General features: G+C 39.6%; 2 protein-coding genes across 4 annotated transcripts; one reads left to right on the top strand and one right to left on the bottom strand.

The window, feature by feature from the left end:
• Nucleotides 1-1,276: 1,276 nt before the first annotated feature.
• On the top strand, nucleotides 1,277-10,186 carry LOC137281635 (probable serine/threonine-protein kinase kinX). Of its 3 annotated transcripts, none has more exons than XM_067812997.1 (4): nucleotides 1,277-1,387; nucleotides 4,611-4,721; nucleotides 7,089-9,165; nucleotides 9,969-10,186. In XM_067812997.1, exons 2-4 carry the CDS (start codon nucleotides 4,664-4,666, stop codon nucleotides 10,105-10,107), a joined length of 2,274 nt encoding a protein of 757 aa, XP_067669098.1. In that variant the 5' UTR covers nucleotides 1,277-1,387; nucleotides 4,611-4,663; the 3' UTR covers nucleotides 10,108-10,186. The 3 variants fall into 3 exon arrangements, with proteins under 3 accessions (XP_067669098.1, XP_067669099.1, XP_067669100.1); XM_067812998.1 differs by having other exon boundaries at nucleotides 1,287-1,383; XM_067812999.1 differs by having other exon boundaries at nucleotides 1,296-1,378.
• Nucleotides 10,187-14,396: 4,210 nt separating this feature from the next.
• LOC137281637 (uncharacterized) lies at nucleotides 14,397-20,110 on the bottom strand. Its single transcript, XM_067813000.1, has 4 exons — nucleotides 19,970-20,110; nucleotides 18,080-18,845; nucleotides 17,227-17,403; nucleotides 14,397-16,850 (listed from the first exon to the last, which is right to left on the bottom strand). The coding sequence occupies exons 3-4, from the start codon at nucleotides 17,300-17,302 to the stop codon at nucleotides 16,189-16,191; spliced, it is 738 nt and encodes a 245-aa protein (XP_067669101.1). The 5' UTR covers nucleotides 17,303-17,403; nucleotides 18,080-18,845; nucleotides 19,970-20,110; the 3' UTR covers nucleotides 14,397-16,188.
• Nucleotides 20,111-21,850: the final 1,740 nt, after the last annotated feature.

The following is a 21,850-nucleotide window of genomic DNA, read 5'->3' as shown; positions in this document are numbered from 1 at the left end:
ATAAGACATCGCTGTAATGTTGTACCTATGCTACATGCTATCGGTTACGACACCCGTATGGACGGCTTGCAGTGAATTCGTAGACCAGACTGGTTCGAAATCACCCGTCTGGTTCAGTCTACGAAAGCACCGGCTCCCGTATGGACAATGTATTAACAAGTGCACACTCATCGATGTATTTTTGTTTGTGTTCATAGCATGTTGCTGATATTAAATAACTTGCGTACCCTAAATATATGCTCCATAAAATCAGACTTTTAGATTTTTGAATTTGGATTTTTTGGCAGCTGTGCTGGTCGAGGTGGGTGAACATTCTTTAGCGTTTGTTAAATCTGCCGTGTAAATAGAGAATATCACCCTCGTGTCTTCTAATATCAATGATATCGACACGAGTTGATAAAGTTACAAATATCCAAGGGTTGCCGTGGATATTTTAACTTTTATCAGTTGGTGTTGATATATTTGATATCAGAGACGAGAGTGAGATATCTTATTATCATCAAAACTCACTCTTCATTAAGGAAAAATGTACATCTCTGAACACAGTGCTGCCATTAGACTTGCAGTGCAGCGATGTTACAACATCGACGTCATAGCATTGTCTGGGCATTGTACAAAATCTACCGTCAAAACGATATCTCCTAAGAGATCAATATCTCTCGTGGAACACAGTTTTGGATAAGCAATGTAATGCAATTTTAGCTTGTCGAAGATTTCCCGGACCTTGGCGTCTTCCTATGACACGGGGTGTCAGTATTATTCACCGGGTCACGTTTCTGGTACTTTTTTTTTTTATTAATCCCTAGAAACATTTTCGTCAGATAAATCAGGGATACTCTACAACATATACTCCATACCTCTATATAGTATCCCTGGATAAATACAACATAGATAAAAAAAATAACACACCTTTCGAAAAGAAAGAAATTTCAATAGGGTATATAACGTGTAAGGTAAATGTATCCAAGATATTCGTCCATGAATACGGGCAGTTGGAGTCCTCGGTGGTCTTCGAAATATTCTCAGTTGATAAGATGCAAAGCGTGAAAGGAAGGTGGCAGGAGTAGCCTCCCTTGGACAAGCATGGCTTCATTGTTTCAGTTGAACACAACACGTGTTCAAGAAAAAATAGACACAATCGATAAAAAACAAAACAATAACCATGTTAATAACCTACTGTATTCTATTTATTTTTCATATAAATATTTTTTTTCATATCGTAATAAGGACAACGGTATCCATCCAATATTCGATCATGAAACAGGAAGCTTTCAAGAAAGTTCGTCAACAGAGTTATCTGTCCCTGGTTCAATCCAAAGGTTCCACGATCGGCGACGATTGTGATTTGAAACGTTGCGTTCTCTGCACGATTTCACAGGTTGAGTAGGTACTAGTGTGTTTTTAAACATATGCGTTAATGTCATCAGTTTTAACGATAGCAGTCAACATGCAAGGTAACGATCCGACACACGTGTCCATGTCTGGGACTCATGTGAAAAGTTAAAACTGAGAATGCGAATTGAGAACTCATAACATTTAGTTCATATTAGCGATTCAACTTTACAACTGATGTCCCAAAAATACACGCGTAGTTGTTTTGTATAATTCGGGCTATAATTCATGCAGGCTGTCCAACAAAAGCGCACTGTATTAAAAAATATGAATGCATGCTTTGAAACAGAAATGAACAGAACAACAATGTCAAGTGGTTATTTGGACATGTCGTATGATTGATTGTTGAAGTGAAACGATATTTTTGATACAACGAGATGGAATGATGAAGCTTACATTGTCTGATAGATTAACAGCAAACGGCAATTAAAAACGCTACTGTGATAAGCTGCAGATTTGCACGTATTTCCATGACCTACATTATGGCAACTGTAACATGCATTATTATCGGGAATGATTGATATCATGTTTGCACATTCAATGATAGATCATTTACAATAACATTTGTGACAGGGTATGAGTGTCCTGGCCATTGTAGTATATTTATTCTCATAGGATGCATATCAACACAATCTTGCAAAGCATCTGTCAATTCATTTTGTGAATTTTTATTTTTCATATTTGAAAGACACATGCCAATTTTTTTCAAAATATCGAATCCATGTTATTTTGAAAAACATATATGGGTAAAACAGACATCAGTACTGCAAGGTGAACTAGAAAACAATATATATGTTGCCTGGTAAATTATGTAAGGAAGAAAATCAATGGTATAACAATGTAAGGTAGGATTATACACAATGCCATTTACAAGGATTAGAATTTTCTGTGAATCAGCAGAATTCCTTGTATCTGATGACAAAGGTGTCATTCGTCATATATGTTACATGTAACTCCAAAAAGCCCATTTTCCTTTTTTTTCCACCCATACCCATTCTGTTCCCTGCGTTTAGAAAGTGTTCAGATGTAACACGTTACATTTGGGGTTACACTTTCTTAGTAATTTGTCAGATCCACTGTTTGCAATATAACCAGAGTTCAAAATTAACATGTGTATGCTGGTTGAAGATTTGTAAAATTCTGTAAGGACCATTGATATTTATTGTGGACTTGTGGTTCTAGCTCTGAGCAGGCAGATGTAATAACATCTGTAACAGATGATAAATGTTTTGATGCTTTTTTCATATTGTGATATGTATCGTCGACCTTATGATTGTTAATTTTCATTTGAAATTGATGATTATGTTCAAATTTACACAGTTATTTGTTGCCTAAATACATGTTTTTAAAGAAAATAACTAAAGATAGTATCTCATGATGTGAATCAAATTATATTGTATCGTTCCAAGATGTCGAGATATGTATGTGTTCATGCAGAAATGTATCAAGGGATGCTAAATGAAGGGCAATTTTGAAAAAAAATTGTTTTGTTCAAAATTGTGATTTTTATGCATAGATCTTTTTTTGGTGAATTATAAATTAATTAATTTTGTGTTGTGACACTGTTTTCAATGCAGGAATATCAAAGTAGGCTTTTAATGCTGTGCCTGTACATGTATAATAGTACTTAATACCATGAAAAACTCCATACAGTGAGTGAGTGAGTTTTGTTTTATGCCTCTTGTTGCAATATTACAACAATATCACAGAGGGGATTCCAGAAATGGGCTTCACACATTATACCCATGTGGGGAAACAAACCCTAGGGGGCAGTGGGGTAGCCTAGTGGTGAAAGCATTCGCTTGTCACGCCGAAGACCCGGGTTCTATTCCCCACATGGGTACAATGTGTGAGGATCATTTTCTGGTTTCCCCCGCTGTGATATCGCTGGAATATTGCTAAAAGCGGCGTAAAACCAAACTCTCACTCACTCACTCACTCACTCACAAACCCGAGTTTTTTGCGTGATGTGATACCATGTCAGTTCCCCACAAGTGTGAAGCTCTTTCCTGGTGTCTCTTGCTGTGATGTATGAAAGTGATTTTAAACTTAGATTTGTTTGTATTTTGAATCAAACATGACCTCAGGCAAGAAGACAGCTTACAATTTTTATGGATATTCAACTTCTTTTCCTTTCTTCTGTAAAAGGCAAATTTTTGACAGTAGTAGATTCTAATGAATCTGAGACTAAAAGAAGTTGTATTTGGATACATATTGTCATCATTCTTCATCACCTTGACTTCTAACATGCCCATCAAAGAAATAACCTGAGACAGACACCAACTCAATATATACCCTTCAGTGTAGAGAATTACTGTGTTTTATGAGTTTGTTATTTACATAGTCATGTTTTGTGTCAGATCTGTTCATAATTTATTTGTTTTATTTGTATTCAAGTATAATTGAAAATACAGTGATGAGTGAGTTATGAGTGATTTGGAACCCAGCTTGTTTTTTGCAGTGTTTACAGTATATGTTTAACAGTATTGTAATTATTTTCATCATTGTTCATAATTCATCAGTTGCTTCTTTCAGCGCCATTATTTTGTTGACCTGAGAAGGTCCGGCGTAGAATAGGTCTTCAGCAACCCATGCTTGCCACAAAAAGCAGCTATGCTTGTTGTAAGAGGTGACTAACATGATCGGGTGGTCGGGCTCGCTGACTTGGTTGACACACGGCATCAGTTCCCAGTTGTGCAGATCGGTGCTTATGCAGTTGATCACTGGATTGTCTGGTCCGGGCAGGATTATTTACAGACTGACACCATATAGCAGGAATATTGCTGAGTGCGGCGTAAAACTTAACTCACACACTCACTCATGGCAACTTCAAATGAATTCGGTGGTAGTGTTTCTTTCTGGAGCAAAACATTTTAAATACCTTTCAATATTCTCCTTCCACTTTACCACATATAGCAGGAATATTGTGGGTAAAACTAAACTCACTCACTCATTGTTATGCCCAGTATTCCAGAACACTGTAAAAATGCAAACAATTTCATTAGAAAATCATAGTAAACAAACAAACAAACAAACTAAAAAACAAACAAACTAAACAGCCTATAGTCCTTCATGGCATACAGTTTGGGACCAATTCACAGCACTAGTGGCTGAATATGTCTCTCTTTAGATGTGATGTATATGCATGCATATATATATATATGTGTCATGCTTAGTCTGAATGTCAGTAATTAATTTTAAACAATTTCGTATTCCAGATGGACAAACTTTGTGTGCTCTAAACATACAGTTGCTGCTCACACCTGACATCATGGACAGGCGTTACCGTGACGACCGGAGACAGTCTGGTCATTCTTCCTATCGAAGAGGTAGGTTGAAGCTGTATTTGTATGTTACCATGGTGCCTATGGACACTCCAGTCATTCATCCAATGGAAGAGTTAGATTGAATTTGTATCTATATGTTATGTTGACAGAAGACAGTCTAATTATCTTTCCTATGAAAGAAGTAGGGTGACAATGTATTTATATGTTACTGTGGTGACTGGAGACAGTCCAATCATATATCCTGTGGAAGAGGTAGGTTGAACCTATATTAATCACTCAGACCAATTTATTTTTAGGTGTAAGGCTGTAACAAACTTAAGGATCAAATCTTTGAAGGGCATTTGAAAAGTAAACAAGAATACGCTCAGAAACGTCATGTTATTCACATTAAAGACATTGACATCCATAAACCTGGCTTTCCTTACACTGAAGGATGCTTCTCTGATTCTGTCACTTGATTAACTGTATCTTTTGCTGATCGAAGAACTTTTCAGGGGATCAGAGTCACTCTACGGTAATTATTGTGTGTGAAACTGATCCATTGGTTCTTTGTTGTTTTTGGGATACACATCACAGAATGAATTAGCAAGGTACTAAAGTGTTTTTTATGCACATTCACTTGTTAATAGGGGACTCATAGTTGTATGCAGGACATAAAAGGTGAGCAAATGCGTCGGATAGTCAGATTTTGTGACTTGTTTCATTGCTTGACCTTATACACTGATGATATTAAGAGTTGCGTACAATTTTATACAGGGTTGACTTGACCAGACTTGATTTTCACAGGCAGCCAAAATATACTGGTAGTTTGAATATTGCTCAGTACAAACAAATGAACAAATAGTTAAAGTAAGGACTATTTAAGCTGTTACTGCTCTGTAGAGCTGAAGATCATAGTATCGATAATCATGATACTTTATCGGATGATAAATGTATCAATACTTTTTTCATATTGTGACATGTATCAATGACGTTATAATTGTTAATTTTCATTTGAAATTGATGGTTATGTCCAAATTTACACGACCCGTGAAGGTCCCGGGGTAGAATAGGCCTTCAGCAACCCATGCTTGCCATAAAAGGCGACTCAGCTTGTCGTAAGAGGCGACTAACGGGATCGGGTGGTCAGGCTCGCTGACTTGGTCGACACATGTCATCGGTTCCCAATTGCGCAGATCGATGCTCATGTTGTTGATCACTGGATTGTCTGGTCCAGACTCGATTATTTACAGACCGCTGCCATATAGCTGGAATATTGCTGAGTGCGGCGTAAAACTAAACTCACTCACTCACTCACCAAATTTACACTGTTTTTTGATGTCTAAATACACGTTTTTTAAGAAAATATCTAAAGATAGCATCGCATGCTGTTAATCGAATTATATTGTATCGTTCCATGATATCGCGATATATATCGTATCGTGAATTTTCTGTGTAGTCACACCCCTGCTGCTTTGTACTCTGATAAGTGCTGCCAAAATTAGGATTTAGTACTGTAGGCTGACTTGGTTATGGATTGGCATTTTGAATGGAGATGAATTTTTCAGGTATGGTTTAAAACCAGATATGCCTTTAAAAAAGCTATGAGTCTTTTAATATATGTATTCTTATAAAGGGGGTTGGGGGCGTAGCCTTATGGGTAAAGCTTTGTCTTGTGCTGCTGGAGACCCAGGTTTGATTCCCAACATAAGTACTATGTGGTAAAAGTGGCATAAAACTACACTTGCTCGATTGCTCACTCACTCACTCACTCACTCACCCAAAACCCCCTCACCCACCCACTCGTTCACTTAATCACTCCTAAAAACCTTGGGAATGATGTAATTTAAGTGGCACACAATTTATTTTTCCTCATCAGCATGATGTGTTTTTATTGATCGCACCCCTCTTCCAGAATGTGAAATACTGTAAACCAGGAAATTTTTGCAGGCGATAAATTAATTTGAAAAATGCGATGTTTATTGTGTCGCATTTATTTAAAGCTGCTATGCTATTTGCCTCCAAGGCTCTCAACATACAATGACATGTTACAAATGAATGCTCCTACTCCAAAAATCACCCACTTCTTGGAAGTGCATGGGCAAACAACAAAACAATAGCAATCGGGCCCACTATTAACAGTACTTATGTATCGCTTGCATGGCATTACAAAAGAACAGAAAGCGATCACCATATGTGAAGTGACGCTTCAGTGTTGTTGCTGCCATAACATAAAAAAGCAAAGTGAGTATATTGATCAAAGTCTTACAACTCTCAAAATTTTATCATCACATTTATGGTATTGACTGGTCAATCGCAAAATTTTATCAATGCAAAAATTTCCTGGTTTACAGTAGTTGGCAACTTAAAGTAATATTATATTCCTTTCCTTTTTCGAAGCTAATCAGAGGGAGATTGTCATTGTTTCAGGATATCCAGAAGATAGCAGGAGGGGTCCTCGCTATGATGATGACAGTTACGATGACTGTGATGACGGCCTGTACTATGAAAGATCCCCAAATAAGCGAAGGAGGCGTGATGACTACGACAGCAGGTCGGACTACCATGACCTCTTGTATGACAAGAGGTATGACATGGAAACTCAGTACTACTCACGAAAGAGCCAGCAGTATGATGACGATGACTGGATGGATGACAGGCGGGGTGGTCACGACAGTCATAATCGAAACGATGACTATGAGTACTCACGACAGAGACATGTAGACAGGAGGAGAAGCTATGACAGCCATGGACCAAGAAGAGAGTCTGACGGTTTTCAGAGGCGAGGTAATTATCGGGATGAGCCGATGAGTCGGAAGGGAAGGGGACGTTATGAACGGCGGGATAGTGTTCAACGTCGTGATGATTACAAGTGGCAGGGAGATTATCAGAGAAGAGGGAGAGGTAGAGGAGGTTATCAGCTACGGAGGGATGATAACTACCATGCCCGTCCATATCGACGTAGACATCATGAGCATCAAGAGAGAAATAATGATGACCCTTCCAGTTCAGAATGGAGTGGGATTGATGATGATGATGAAGAAGGTGAAGAAAAAGAAGAAACAAGCAAAGATGAGGAAGGTGATCAAAAGATGGATGAAAACAAGGTATCAAGTACCCTGACAGAGGAAGTGAGTCCACCGACAGAGGAAGACATCGCCAAGATGGAGAAGAACAACCTTGATGACCTTGCCAGCAGTATTTTGTTGGTGCTCTTTGAAAATCTTGAAGGCACCTGCACACTAAATGTGTTACGACTAGAGTTGATCATGAAAGATGTGGCTGTTTTCAACAATTCCACAAATCTGAAGGAATTTCTCCTGAAATACAAAAGCGTATTCCTTGTGACGACAGTGTCTGAAGAGGCTGAAATGGATGCTAAGGATGAGTCTGCAGAAACACCAATGGAAGAAGGGAAGGCAGAGGAGAAAGTGGAGGAGGAGGAAGAGAAGGAGCAGGAGAAGAAAGAAACGGAAGAAGCAGATGCAGCAGAAGCAGAAGAAGCAGAGGCAGAAGCGGAAGAAGCAGAAGCGGAAGAAGCAGTGAAAGAAGATAATAATGAAGCATCAGCAGAACAGGAGGAAGAACAGACAGAGGACAAAGAAGAGCCTGGAAGTTCAACCCAGGACATGGAAACTGAGAAACGAAATTCTGAAACAGAAGATGAGGTGACAAAGTCCAAAGATGAAGAAGAAGTGGGAGAAGCTGCTGAGGAGATGACAGAAGACAAGGATGATCATGTGACTGTTACTGCCACACCAACGCTACGATTGTGTCTGTCTCATTCAACAAAAGCTTCATCTTGTAAAGGGAGATGCAAGTCTCTTCATGTTTGTCGATATTTTGTGCTCAGCAAATGTGACATTGTAGATACTGGTAAAAGATGTTTGTTTGGTCATGATATGGACTCAAAGTATAACAAGTACATTTTGAGAAAGTCTCTTCTTCACAAGTTTCCACCACGTCTAGCTCAAAAAGTTCTTCTGAATTTGAAGTACCGGAACCGCACAACATTGCCAGTGGTGTGCAGATTTTACAACACATTCTGGGGGTGTAAGAATTCCAGAAACAACACCTGCCCCTTCTTGCATATATGTGAAGATTACATTCTTGGGTTTTGTAAATTGGAGGATAAGAAATGTCGCTTCCGCCATGATATAAGTCATAGTCAGCCTGCTGCTATTTTGGAACGTTATGGAATGTCTGTAAGTGAGAAGAATCCCAAAGAAGAAATTTTTAAAGCATTGAAACGGTCGATGATGATGAGCAAAAGAGGCAGCCATACCAGACTTCCTCCACGGGCACAGTCTGTTGTGTCGGGTGAAGGCGAGGTTGAGAAAGAGGAGGATAATGATGTTGAGATGGAGACCAAGCTGAAATGGCAGTGTCGGACGACGCAGCAACGGGGCAGTGCTTGGCTAGACATTGATGAGAGCAGTAAGATTGAGGACAAGTATGCAGTCTACCTGAAGGCGAGGAAGTACACCTTTACAATGGCAGAAAGAGAGTAAGTAAAAGATGAGATTTTTTTTCAAGTCCTTTTGGCTTCTTAGGACATGGAATAGGTCTTAATGCTGATTGCATTGTAGCATTGTTAGTCTTGGCTCACATCGTGTCATGAATGTGTAAATATTATGTGAACTGAATAACTTATAAAATGATAATGGATCAAAAATGTAGATGACCGTTCATTAAGCAGAAGACCCAGGTTCGATTCTCCATGTAGGGATTTGGAGGATAAGATAACCAAGACAAGGCAAGTCATTCTCAGCTTGAGTAGGATTTCAGTTTATGCTTTATGTGTGATTGTGTGACATGTGGCGTCTGTGTCATGTGTGATTGTGTGACTTGTGGTGTCTGTGTCATGTGTGATTGTGTGACTTTTGGTGTCTATGTGATGTGTGATTGTGTGACTTGTGCTGTCTCTGTCATGAATTTATTATATCTACCAAATGAATATTCAAGTGATCATGGAACAAGAGCTGAGGTGACTAGACTTATCAAATCATTCTAGCCTACTCGTGGATTCAGTTTCAGTTAATTCTGTAGTATTAGCGAGACATTATAAAGTGTTTTCAATTGGATTATTTTTTATCTGAGGCATTTTTTAAGACCTGCTGAAAAGCCAGTGAAAAGGCTTTTACAAAAGTGTCTTGAAATGTTTACTGATGGAAGGTCTCATAAATCAACATTTGACAACACCTGGGTCCCATTTTTCACATGGGTGTAATATGTAAAACTCATTTCTTGTGTCCCCTGCTGGAATATGGCGAAACTCCCACACTGACTATTCTGTAAATGTCTTTTCAGAAGTGAGATCAACTTTGACAGAATGTCCGGACACACAACTGGTGGGCTGCATTTAGAGTTCCGTCGTGTCACTGAGAAAGTTCCGAAGAAGGCTCCCGAGACCAGCAATACAGAACAGCCAACCAAAACCAGCGCCTGATCCAGGCTGACAGCTGATGCTGGAGGAACACCTTGGTGATTGTAGATAATGTTCTTGTACAGTCATGTCATATGCGATGGTCCACGTTGCAGTATCAAAGTGATGTACAGCTGATTCGGAAAACAACACTGCTGTTCCTGCTGTGATATTGCTGGAACATTGCTAAAACAGCACAAAACCATACTTGCTCATTCAATCAGTAACACAGCACACACCACTGGGATACTTTTGGGACTGGAGCATTGTCTAGTGGTTACATATCTGATACAATTACCTCCCCTGAATCACTCTTCACAGTCACTTGTGATATGTTACCACTGTGTATATTTCTGGTTTACATGTGCTGTTCCACCTCTGCTTCTATTTGGATGGAAGGAGATTTCTTCTTTGTTTGGCTTTCTAGAAATTAAGAAGATGAAGAATGAGGACGATAAACAACTTCTGTATACCGTTTATGTGACATTAGACTCCATGTCTAAATGTTGCGTATACAGAACAAGGAAGTTGTCCGTAAGGAGATTTGTTTGTAGGTAAAGAACCTGTGTTGTTTCCATGATCCTGAAGCAGGACTGAATTGATAATGAACATCATGTTTTGTTTTAGTGGTACTTTGAATTGTAAGTTGCTTCATTTTCTGACTTTTATCTTAAGTATATATTTCTTGCTGATAAAATGTTGAGATGGTCAGTCAGGAAGGTCCTAGATGCAGGGGCATGGAATTTGGTCGTAGTAGATATAGTGATCTGGGGTTTGGTCGTCTGCATTTTGTCAGGGTAAGTGTATTTAATGAGTTAACGCGGCAAAAAACTCTTTTCATGCTATTTGAGAATTGAATGAAAACGTGGACAAGTCACGTTAACATGGCAGCATTATAGATCATGATACATCACTGAATGCTCAATTACTGATGTATAGTTAAAAACTAACCCTTGAAACTAAAGGCAGGGCTCCAGATGATTATTCAACATCATGAGTACATACTCCTTATTTTGTCAATGCAGGTGTACTGGAAGAATGTAAGAGTACATTTAGTGTACTGAATGGAATTTAATGGTGTATCAGTAATCTTGTGTTTTGTTTCATGTATGTCCCACCACATTGCTACTCTTGTGTATACAGGTCAATAAACAATATAACAACACTTTCTTCAGGTAAATACGTCTATAAAGGATTTTAAAACCGTACACCATTGCTTTGGTGCATATCTACTACGTTTCCTAAATAATATCCTGCTGTGACCAGCATATCTTTTATTGTACGTACCTAAATACGGCCCTTATCTGGAGCTCTGTAAAGGAAAACGAAGTATCTATTCCATTGTTATTCTCACAAGTGATGTATGGACCTCCTTTCATTGACTTACCAAAATGACAGGGGTCTTCTCAAAACTGGGATTCGACTATTTAGTTTTGAGTTGTGCTCAGACACTGCAAAGTCTTCGTGGATGTAGTTGTGAATTGTTCTATGTCTCACAGAGCTATGTCGCTAGTGCTTAATTGAACCTCCACATTTCAAATTTAGAAATCAGTTTAGTTTATCCCTTCCATAATCATCATCATCGAGAAAACCTAATTTAAAGTTTTCAGTATTTTTTGAGAGGTAATAATTAACAAGGTAATGATTGAATGGAACTTAAGATTTCACATGTTCAGTGTCAGTTATGTACACCAATATTTGTAGCAGGTGAGCAGTTCGTCCTCTGAACTAGTTTCTGATTAGCTCTAAATGAACCCAAATCAGTCACTGACAACCACTGAGAGAGTACAGAACAAGTGTATATAAAATTTTCTTTTCTGTTCATGTGATGTCTCCTGTGTGACTGCATATTGTACTTTTGTTTGAAAAGCTGAGTTCTGTATCTTCTTTAATTTCTCTAGAAGACAAATTGAATAATTAAAAAAGACACACTACTTTGTACATCATATTTATGTGTGTGTAGAGAATTTATCATATTCATAATGAGTTGGGTAGCCTATTGATTAAAGTTTGTCATGTTAGGTTCAGTTGTCCTCATGGGTGCAGTGTGCAGAGATGCCAACCTCTACTATTTTATTGTAGTTGCTACGAATTTTAACTTCAAACTATGCCAGTACGATTCCACTAGAAATCCTCTGAAATTTGAACAAAATGCAATAAAATTCATACAGTAGAAGCTGCCAAAAGCGGTATTTGTCCAATCCCTCAAGTTGTCAACACCAGCATAAAATCTCAGCTCCCATCCATGGGTGGTACGTTTACCATCAGCTCTACAATCCAGCACTTTGTCTAAACCGGATTATATCTTCAGTCCTGGTGAGTGCCGGTTTAGACAGCTTCCACTGTATAGACAAAAACATGTACTTTCAACGATGAAATACATATTTGGACTTCACCTACATTCCATTCATCAAATGCACTGACACTAATTTTTTCTCAGAATTCATCATTATTTTGTATATTTAGTTGACTACATATTTTATGGTCAAACTACCAATTTTGAATGTTGAAACTACTATTTGTAACACTTTGGGGTTGGCATCTCTGAATGTGTGAAGCTCGTTTCTAGTGTTCCCTGCTGCGATATTGCTGGAATATTGCTCGAAATGGTGTAATACTAAACACAGTCAATCTTATGCATATAAATGATATCTCATAAACTTTCATAATTGATTCCAGAAATGTTCACGTTTTGTGTGTTTTGACTTGTGTATCCTTTGTTACGGAAATTGTCTCACAGTAAGTTCAATATATTTTCAGTAGACATTAATAAGGATTAGAATGATAGCAATTGACCTGATTACCAGGGGCCTGTTTCACAAAACTGTCGCAAGCCTAAGATCTCGTAACTTTTCTCGTAGCTCTTGTACCTGGCATACTGTATGTAACATAGGAGGTCCAAATGCTGTGAGAAAAGTTACGAGATCTTAGGCTTGCCAGAGTTTTGTGAAACGGGCCCCTGGGTGACATCTCTTGTGTTTGAGACAGCACAGCCTCTGGAACCTGATGAGGTGGAAGCGTTCTAATGATGAAATGTTCAAGATTTTATGATGGGTTATGGAGTTTTGTCTTCTGAAGTATAAGAAAATATTTTTAATCACTATTATCAGAGATTTAACGTTTGTATTTGTTGTAGTATATCCTTGTCCTGTCTGTGGTATTAGAGTTGGGATTTAGAAAATGTGGTGTCTATTTAGACAGGGACAGCTTTCAGATTTCATTTTCTCCAGGGATGCCTCTTGCTCCTTGAAGACTCTACTAGTTGGTTCAACCCATTTGCAATAGAAGAATACAGAGTCTTATATCTGTGTAGAAGGATTAGGGTAGCTTTATGGTTAAAACAGTTGCTTGTCATGCTAAAGACTGGGTTTGAATCCCCACATAGGTACAATGTGTAAAGCCCATTCCTGGTGTCCCCTGAAGTGATATTGCTGGAATATTGCTAAAAGTGGCATGAAACCACAGTCACTGATGTCAGTGCCACAACTGTCTTCATTGTCGTGTTCCATGCCCGCTGTTTGTCCTTGTTTGCTTAGTATTACACAAAATAGTTTGATTTTCTGATTTTTGCCGGATTACTTGTGATTATGGACTTATCTTGTTTTGATGGTTTGAGTTACAGGGATTATCTTATAAAACAGATTACACAGAATAAATTATGTCACAACCTTAGGGACTGTTCATATTTTAAGGCTAGTGGGGTAGATGAAGATTTCTATGGAGTTGCATGTACAATGTGAATGACCCCCCTAAAATTGATGTACAAAGTAAGTGACCCTCTTTGTCATGTAGAAAGTCAATGACCCACGTCCAAGAACATATGTATAAAATATATGACACCCCCGTACCTCCCCAGAACGAAATCTAAAATGGGTGACCCCCCTTAATATTATCATCTTACACCCACTCCTAGCCATTTATTATGAACAGTCCCTTATATAATCATTAAAAAATGACATAGCTCGGTTTCCTCAAACAGGAAACTTACTAATGTGGACATGTGACAGCCTTATGTTGTAATGAAAGGAGCCAGTATAGGCCTGTGTGATGGCTACTTGAATGCTACACTTTCTCACTTGTCATAGCTGGTATGTTGCTGACTCAGCATTGAATAGTGGTGGTAGGGTAGCCTAGTGGCTAAAGTGTTCACTTATCACGCTGAAGGCACGGGTTTGATTGCTCACATGAGTACTGTGTGTGAAGGCCATTTCTGGTGTCCTCCTCCTTGATATTGCCTGGATGTTGCTGAAAACAGCGTAAAATCATATCCACTCATTCACTCAACATTAAATAACGAAACAAACAAACATTCATCAGTCAGTATTAGTAAAAAAAACCCTGCTGTGACTCTCACTGCTGGTGTCACTGGAGCCCTGGTACACACAAACTAGTGGTATGGTTGCTTTGATCCCAAAAGTTTCAAGACATAAGTGGCCTGATATATTCAATAGTTCATATCTGTTTCAGTGTGTTGTAAGTACCATGGAATTCGTCTGTACATTTGCTATTTACATTGAAATAAAATAAGCTGGAAAAACATCCTATTGTTCGAGAATGTTTGCATTTTTAGGCAGATGGAAAGTGGCTCTTGGCCATTGATATGTCACAAGTTTGAGTCATTTCAGCACTTATGGGCGGTGTGGTAGCCATGTGGTTAAAGTGTTCGTCATGCTGAAGATCTGGGTTCGATCCCCTTCTGCGATAATTCTGGAATATTGCTAAAAGCTGGATATGGCTGCATTGTTGCCGATGTGAAGTTAATTAAGTCTTTCACTCATTTTAGCAAAGTCTGATGCTCATTATGTCAACCACTGAATTATCTAATCATGATAATGTTCAGAGACCAACAAACATACAGCTGAAATATTGCTGAATGCTTGTGAAACGACACAGAAACCACGACCATAAATAACATTGGTTGGTTTGTTTAAGGCTGCTCTCATGAATATTCCAGCTATATGCGGCGGTCTGTAGATAATCAAACCTGAACCATATGATCCAGTGATCAACATGGTGAGAATCTGGGATACGATGACATGTCAACCAAATCATTACAATACAGCCGTATATAGCATCATATCAGACATAGAATATTGTATATGGTCCATCTTGTCCATATTTGATCATTTACAGACATGTGGCCTGAATATCGCTTGGTGGGGCATTAATCAACGAATTAACATAGAACGGAAAATGGTGAAAATATTGTTGATATTTGGGACTCGCCACTTTCTCTGAGGTACAAGTACAATTGCATTTTTATAATATACGGCAACCTTTGGGATTACACTTTCTTAGTAAAGTACAAATTGTAGTACTGTTTTGGTTTAGTCCCATCTGGGATTCGAACCCCCACCCTCAGAGTCAGGCACCTAATCGCCAGCACACAAAGTCAGCCTCGCGACTTCCACAAAAATAGAAGTCAGTGTGTCGCGACATGTTTGCCTTATTGAATGGGCAGTTGCCAACTTGTAAAACCATAACCACAGACTATTTTGTGATTATCCCACGATTTAGTCTTGTCGGGAGAAAAACGCAAAGGTGAACCTTTGCACATTTAATTTTAACCCGTGAATGTCCCGGGGTAGAACAGACCTTCAGCAACCCATGCTTGCCATAGAAGGCGACTATGCTTGTCGTAAGAGGCGACTAACGGGATCGTGTGGTCAGGCTCTCTGACTTGGTTGACACATGTCATCGGTTTCCCAGTTGGGTAGATCGATGCTCATGGTGTTGACCACTGGATTGTCTGGTCCAGACCTGGTTATTTACAGACCGCCGCCATATAGCTGGAATATTGCTGGGTGTGGCGTAAAACTAAACTCACTCACTGAGTCTGATCTTTCTAAATAAGGATGACTCTTTGGATACAATGCCAATGCAGCCATATCGCAATAACGATGAACATCGGCAAACATAAATGGGTCAATATGAACAGAATCAGTGACTGAAACAGTGCCTACAATTATCCCTGTTACAATGGTAGCTTCACATGGCCCCGGGGATTGACTTCACACAGTATCACACAGTGTCATGGTTAACTTTACACAGTCTCAAGCAGTGTCATGGTGAACTTCACAGAGTCTCAGACTGCTTGATAATTTCCTATTTCAGCGCTTGGTAGATGAGGCCCTTCTTTGTGTCAGTCATGTTGACGTCCTCTCCGCTGATCAGACTCATGGACACAATGCAACCTGATGATGAATCTCCAGCACTGAACACTGGGAAAAGAGATTCACCAAACTCCTCGTCATATTTAAACAGAACAATCTCCCTGTCTAGGTCGATGAATCCCACTCGTCCCCTCCCCACATCCAGCACAACACCATAGTGGAGGATGGCCTGTGTTCCGGGAGCGTTGGACAGGGTGTCCTGCTGGCGCTCGCCCTGCTCCCTTTCCCTGTACACTGCTGTACAGGGATTCACACCGTGTCGACCACAGTTCCTTACGCTGACACACCAGGACCGACGCTGTTGAGTAACACACCACCCACTGTCCAGCTGTCCTGCCTCTACAACACCCATCTCCAGCACATACGGCCATACTCCTGTCACCACCCCTACCCTGGTTTCTGTCTCCCAGTACTTTGGGGTGGTGGGTGGAGATGAAAAAAAGGGGATGGGAGAGCTACAGGTCCCCCAGTACTTCTGTAATCTGTTCTGCCCCTCATCCCGTGTATCGGGAGGCGAGTTGATCAGCTGACCGTCTGTAGTCACGTGACATTCGTTGGTGTTGGACCGAGCCGCGTCCAGGTGAAGTTTAGGACCTGGAAATAAACACTGTATCTGTTATATGGTTGGTAAGTTTAAGTTTCTTACACACTGAGATAAAGGAAAAGATTTACAGTTAATATCAAAACAAGCAAAACTTAAGCTACTCGACAGGTAATACGAAAGAAACAAAATGGTTATTTGATAAAGTGAGGTTTGGGGAATATGTACATAGGGTTATTCCTGGATTTATGGGTGTTAAAAGCAAAACGCATCCATACATTTCCCCTTTCAGCATCATTGGTTGTGAGTTCAATGGCAGCTTCGTACAAACAATGTATACATGCCATAATGAACGATTGAGACATTGATTCTTTCATCAGTCACGAGGCTTTGATTAACCAATGAGTAAAACATCTGTAAATCTCTTACATCTGTCTATACGGGCATGTGTGGCTTCCATGTCAGCGGCACGCCGATGCATCGAGGAGAAAGGGGCAGACCACATGAAGTACTCATCCCAAGGCTGCTTAGTCCCGATCCACAAAGTGCATGAGTGAGTTGGGTTTTACACTGCACTCAACAACGTTCCAGCTACATGACGGCGGTCTGTAAATAATCGAGTGTGGATCAGACAATCCAGTGATCAACAGCATAAGCATCGATCTGCGCAACCGTGAACCGATGACACCCTATCCCTTTAGGCGCCTCTTACGACAAGCATAGGCGCCTTTTATGGCAAATATTGGTTGCGGAAGATCTGTTCTGCCCCGGAACGTCACGGCTACAATCCACAAAGCGTTATTAGCGTTACGACACTCGCAAGTGATAAAATATAGAATTACTACAGGTCGTTATAATTATAACTTTCGCTCCGTGGATACGGACGGTGATCTTGTTGATCTGCTTCTCTAAACATATGTTCTATGTCTTCCGATTTTGTCGAACGAATATCAACATACACTAAATGATGCGACAAATTCACCACCTCACCCACAACACTGTGCAGTAACATTTGGAGTTGTAAAAGAACCCCTAAAGATCCGTGTTAGTATTGATCTTCAGTAACTCATGCCTGTCGTTCAAGCGTCTAACGGGATCAGAAGGTCAGCCTCGCTGACTTAGATAACACGTGTCATAGTATCCCAGTTGGGTAGATCGATGCTCATGTTGATGATCACTGGATTGTCTGGTCCAGATTATTTACAGACCGCCGCCATACAACAACAACCATCCATCCCACCATCTAAAGGTGGGGAATTTATTTACATTTGAAATGACTTACACGACACAAGCTGAGGCCGGGATGACTGCCTCACATTGTACAAAATACCTCCGTCTGAAACTATAGATTAAAAGACATCACATGCAGATCTGTATCAGAGGACATAAATTCAGTACAGAAGGATATACAACCGATATCACTCAGGGGTCCATACTTCATATTTAACAGTGAATTTGGAGAAAAAAAACATGAGTTGAAACCTGCTTCTGTCCCATACACTATCAGCAGCCTTATCTCCACAAATCCTGATAGATCAATGGTGCTTGTTGGGCGACCTGGACGGGGGTCATCTTCAAGACTCTCTCTACCATGCTTAAATTCATTGACCCATCGTTCGGTAGCAGATGAAGGGGAAGACTTCCCATAGACTGCTGAAAGCCTTTCTTCAATGTTCTTCGCCGAGTTTCCTTCAAGAACTAAAAACTTAATTACTGCTCTATACTAAATTTTATTCATTTTCACTGCCGTGAGAGAAATAATTTCTGAGAGTAGGATACCAAAACTTATATATCACATCAGCTACACCCCAAGGTTCAATGTCGTACCATAGGCTGTGACACCTGGGTATGAAAAATGCTCAAGGCTCAAAACTTATTCACATCCCCTCGTATTTTACATTACAATATTTTCCCACACAGTGAACATTCACAGACATAATACATTTACATTCGTATGCTAGCCCCAATAAAGTTTCTGATTTGTTTTACCAACCATTTTCAATGCAGTCATTCTTTCCACAGTGTCCGTTCTCGTCCTCATTGATGATCTGGAAAAGACCCAGGGGTGAATGTTTATGTCGTTTTTGGCAGCATCACTGGTAGAAATGTAACCAGGAGGCTGCCCGTGTGCTAGCTGCCACACCCCACCATGTGATGAAGACCACAAATTCAGAAAGATCATGGAATAACGTCGTCATTGCTTGCATTGTACTACGGTGTGAACATATTCCCAGAGTGCGAAGTAGCCACTGGTACGCAAGCTCGGGGCAAGGAAAAATCCAGCCGGGCTAGTAAATCTCCACAGTCACTGGCCCGACTGGCTAGTGAGTTTCACGGGGGGGATCGGGGGTCGCGTCAGGTAACCTTTGAGATTGACCAATCAGAACACAGCTTACCAAAATTGCGAAAGTGGACATTCACGCATACATTTTGAAATTGTTTTCCTCGGAAAGGTTCCTCGAACGATTCCGAATGCTATTTTCTATACGATCGCTACCGAGTAATACACCCGGAACACACTACAATACTGTTAACACGGTGAGTAAACAGTCTCTGAAAATGGCGTTTTTGTCAATATTCAAGGACGTCAGCTTGCGGAAATATTACCTAATGGCAACCATGTCATCAGAAATCCCTAAGCATATATGCTGCAGGTCAAATACATGTGTTGTATGCGGATTTTCGTTTATTAAGGGATCATTGTCAGTTACTAGCGAAGTCCCGCCAAACTTACAGTAGCCGTTGTCTGATTGGTTAAATCCTTTCGGCCTCGTGTTTGATTGGGCGGTCATATAGGTCGCTCAAAGGTTACCTAACGCGACCTCCGACTAGGTTTTGTTAGACTTAGCAGTGGAGTGTAACGAAAAGTACCGTGTCTAAGTTTACTTAGACTGAGATTCGGTGAAATGTGATCACAAGCCGCTGCCATTACAAAACATAAGACCTTTTCCTGTAACGTCTTTTCCTCAATGTTGCGTACCAAGACTTGACTGTACACAGACACACATTCAGATATAACGGGACTTTAATGTGAAAAGTGATCACAGGCCGCTACTATTACAAAACATGAGACCTTTTCCTGTAACGTCTTTTCCTCAATGTAGCGTACCCAGCCTTGACTATACACAGACACACATTCAAATATAACGGGAACTCGCTCCATTGTCATTACCTTGCTCATTATGAACACGTCCGCCACATGACATCATTATGATGGAAAATGATCCGATTTACAGCGAGTATGTATGCTTCAGTGAGAGGTGTGGCATAGAAACTATGTATCCGGTAACTCTAGAGATAAAATGTTATCTATGTACTCTGTATCATATTGCGTTCTGTTGTTAGATGCGTCGCTAATATACTACTATATGACCAGGGCTCCAGATAATTCTTCAAGCAATTACGTACTTTCTCCCATGTCTGTTCATGTATGAGGAACGACACTTTCTGAGGAGTAACTAGAATTTTGTATACCCCTACTAGTTAAAAGAATTGAGTACTTATACCAGAGACCATATAATATGGTCTCTGCTTATACACAGGGCTTTTTATCCTTTTTGGGTAATTAGCTCTTTTAAGTATATGAAAATAAATGTTTCTCAATAGACCTACGTTTTTAACAACTCTAATATTACCAAATAGTTGCAGGCTATTTTTAAACACTCCACATGTAGGAGACATGACTACAATAGTAAACTCCGGACAGCTGCTTCGGCTGTAATATCATATGTATAATTATATAGACATTGCGTAACTTCCGCTAACGCTGTTGTAGAGTTCGCGTGCCTGGACGAATTATCATACGCACACCAGTTTAGTTAATTGAGTAAAGTACGCAACGTATCATAGACCGATAGGGTTTGCAGTGATTCTCATGCTTTTTTTTTGTACTCCCAGATTTTTAATTACTCGAGTAAATATGATTTTATTGAGTAAAGTACGCAAATAAACGCCTTATCTGGAGCTCTGATATGACACTGGTTATGTTTCATCATATGGGCTATATGTGGTTGTTTTTAGAAGTAAGGAATCTCTACATCATCTTATAATTAACAATGCAGAAATTGAAAGGATGGACCAGATATCTCGATGTTATCTTAGATTAAAAACTTCCGTTATCAAAACACATCGATCACATTTACAAAAATAAGTCAACAGAGACTTTGTTTTCTTCGCCGCCTGAGAACTTTTCTTTTGACAAAACAACAATGGCCGTTTTTAATCAAACCTTTATACAAAGTGTAGTGACCTACAATTTCATATGTTGGTATGGGGGTCAGTCTGCTTGCAGCAAAAACATTTTAAAACTTTTAAAAATTGTTAACACTGTCAGCAAAATTACTGGGGTGTCTTTCAAGTATATTCCCTTTATCTATGAGCGTTTGGCTGTCAACCAGGCAGCTTAAATTAGAATTGATAGTTCCCATATTTTTTCTCACCATTTAAACCACTTCCATCTAGACCAGGCTCTCGATTACCTTTTCTCAAAACAAGCAGAGCTCGACAGCCCTTCATACCATCTAGTATTTGTGTTATTAATTCAACAAATGTTGTTTTTTCAAATAGTCACCATGCATGCGATAACTACTAACCCAGCCTCACTACCTAATTTGTTAACTGTGTGGAATCACTAGCAATCGTTTTGTTCACGTAATGTGCACATTTTTGTGAATTTTAAATGCATTCATTTTGAGACCATTTTTGATACAGCGGGATAATGAAGTTATATCGTAGTATTTTCTAAATCATAAAATGATTTATTCAGTTTAATGTAGGACTGATGTAATAAGTCGCCATGAGGTGTAGGTCAGAAATGCGTCTGTCAAGGATAGGCGTGCCTTGTTTATTTATTAACACGAATGAAATAGCTCGGCGAGAGTCTGTGCGGCAAGTGTACATGTTATCCTCAACACTCTGTTATCACATACGTATTATTAGTTGGTTTAAAAGTAATCTGTTCTATTGTTGAATTATGATCTCCTATCCGATACAAAGGAAAAGCGATTATCAGAGGATATATATTCACGCATATGGATATCACACCACGTACTCA

Source organism: Haliotis asinina, chromosome 4 (assembly GCF_037392515.1).
Source record: "Haliotis asinina isolate JCU_RB_2024 chromosome 4, JCU_Hal_asi_v2, whole genome shotgun sequence".
Classification (NCBI taxonomy): Eukaryota; Metazoa; Mollusca; class Gastropoda; order Lepetellida; family Haliotidae; genus Haliotis; species Haliotis asinina.
The sequence above is the reverse complement of the archived record's forward strand: the minus strand, read 5'-3'. Positions and strand labels throughout refer to the sequence as shown.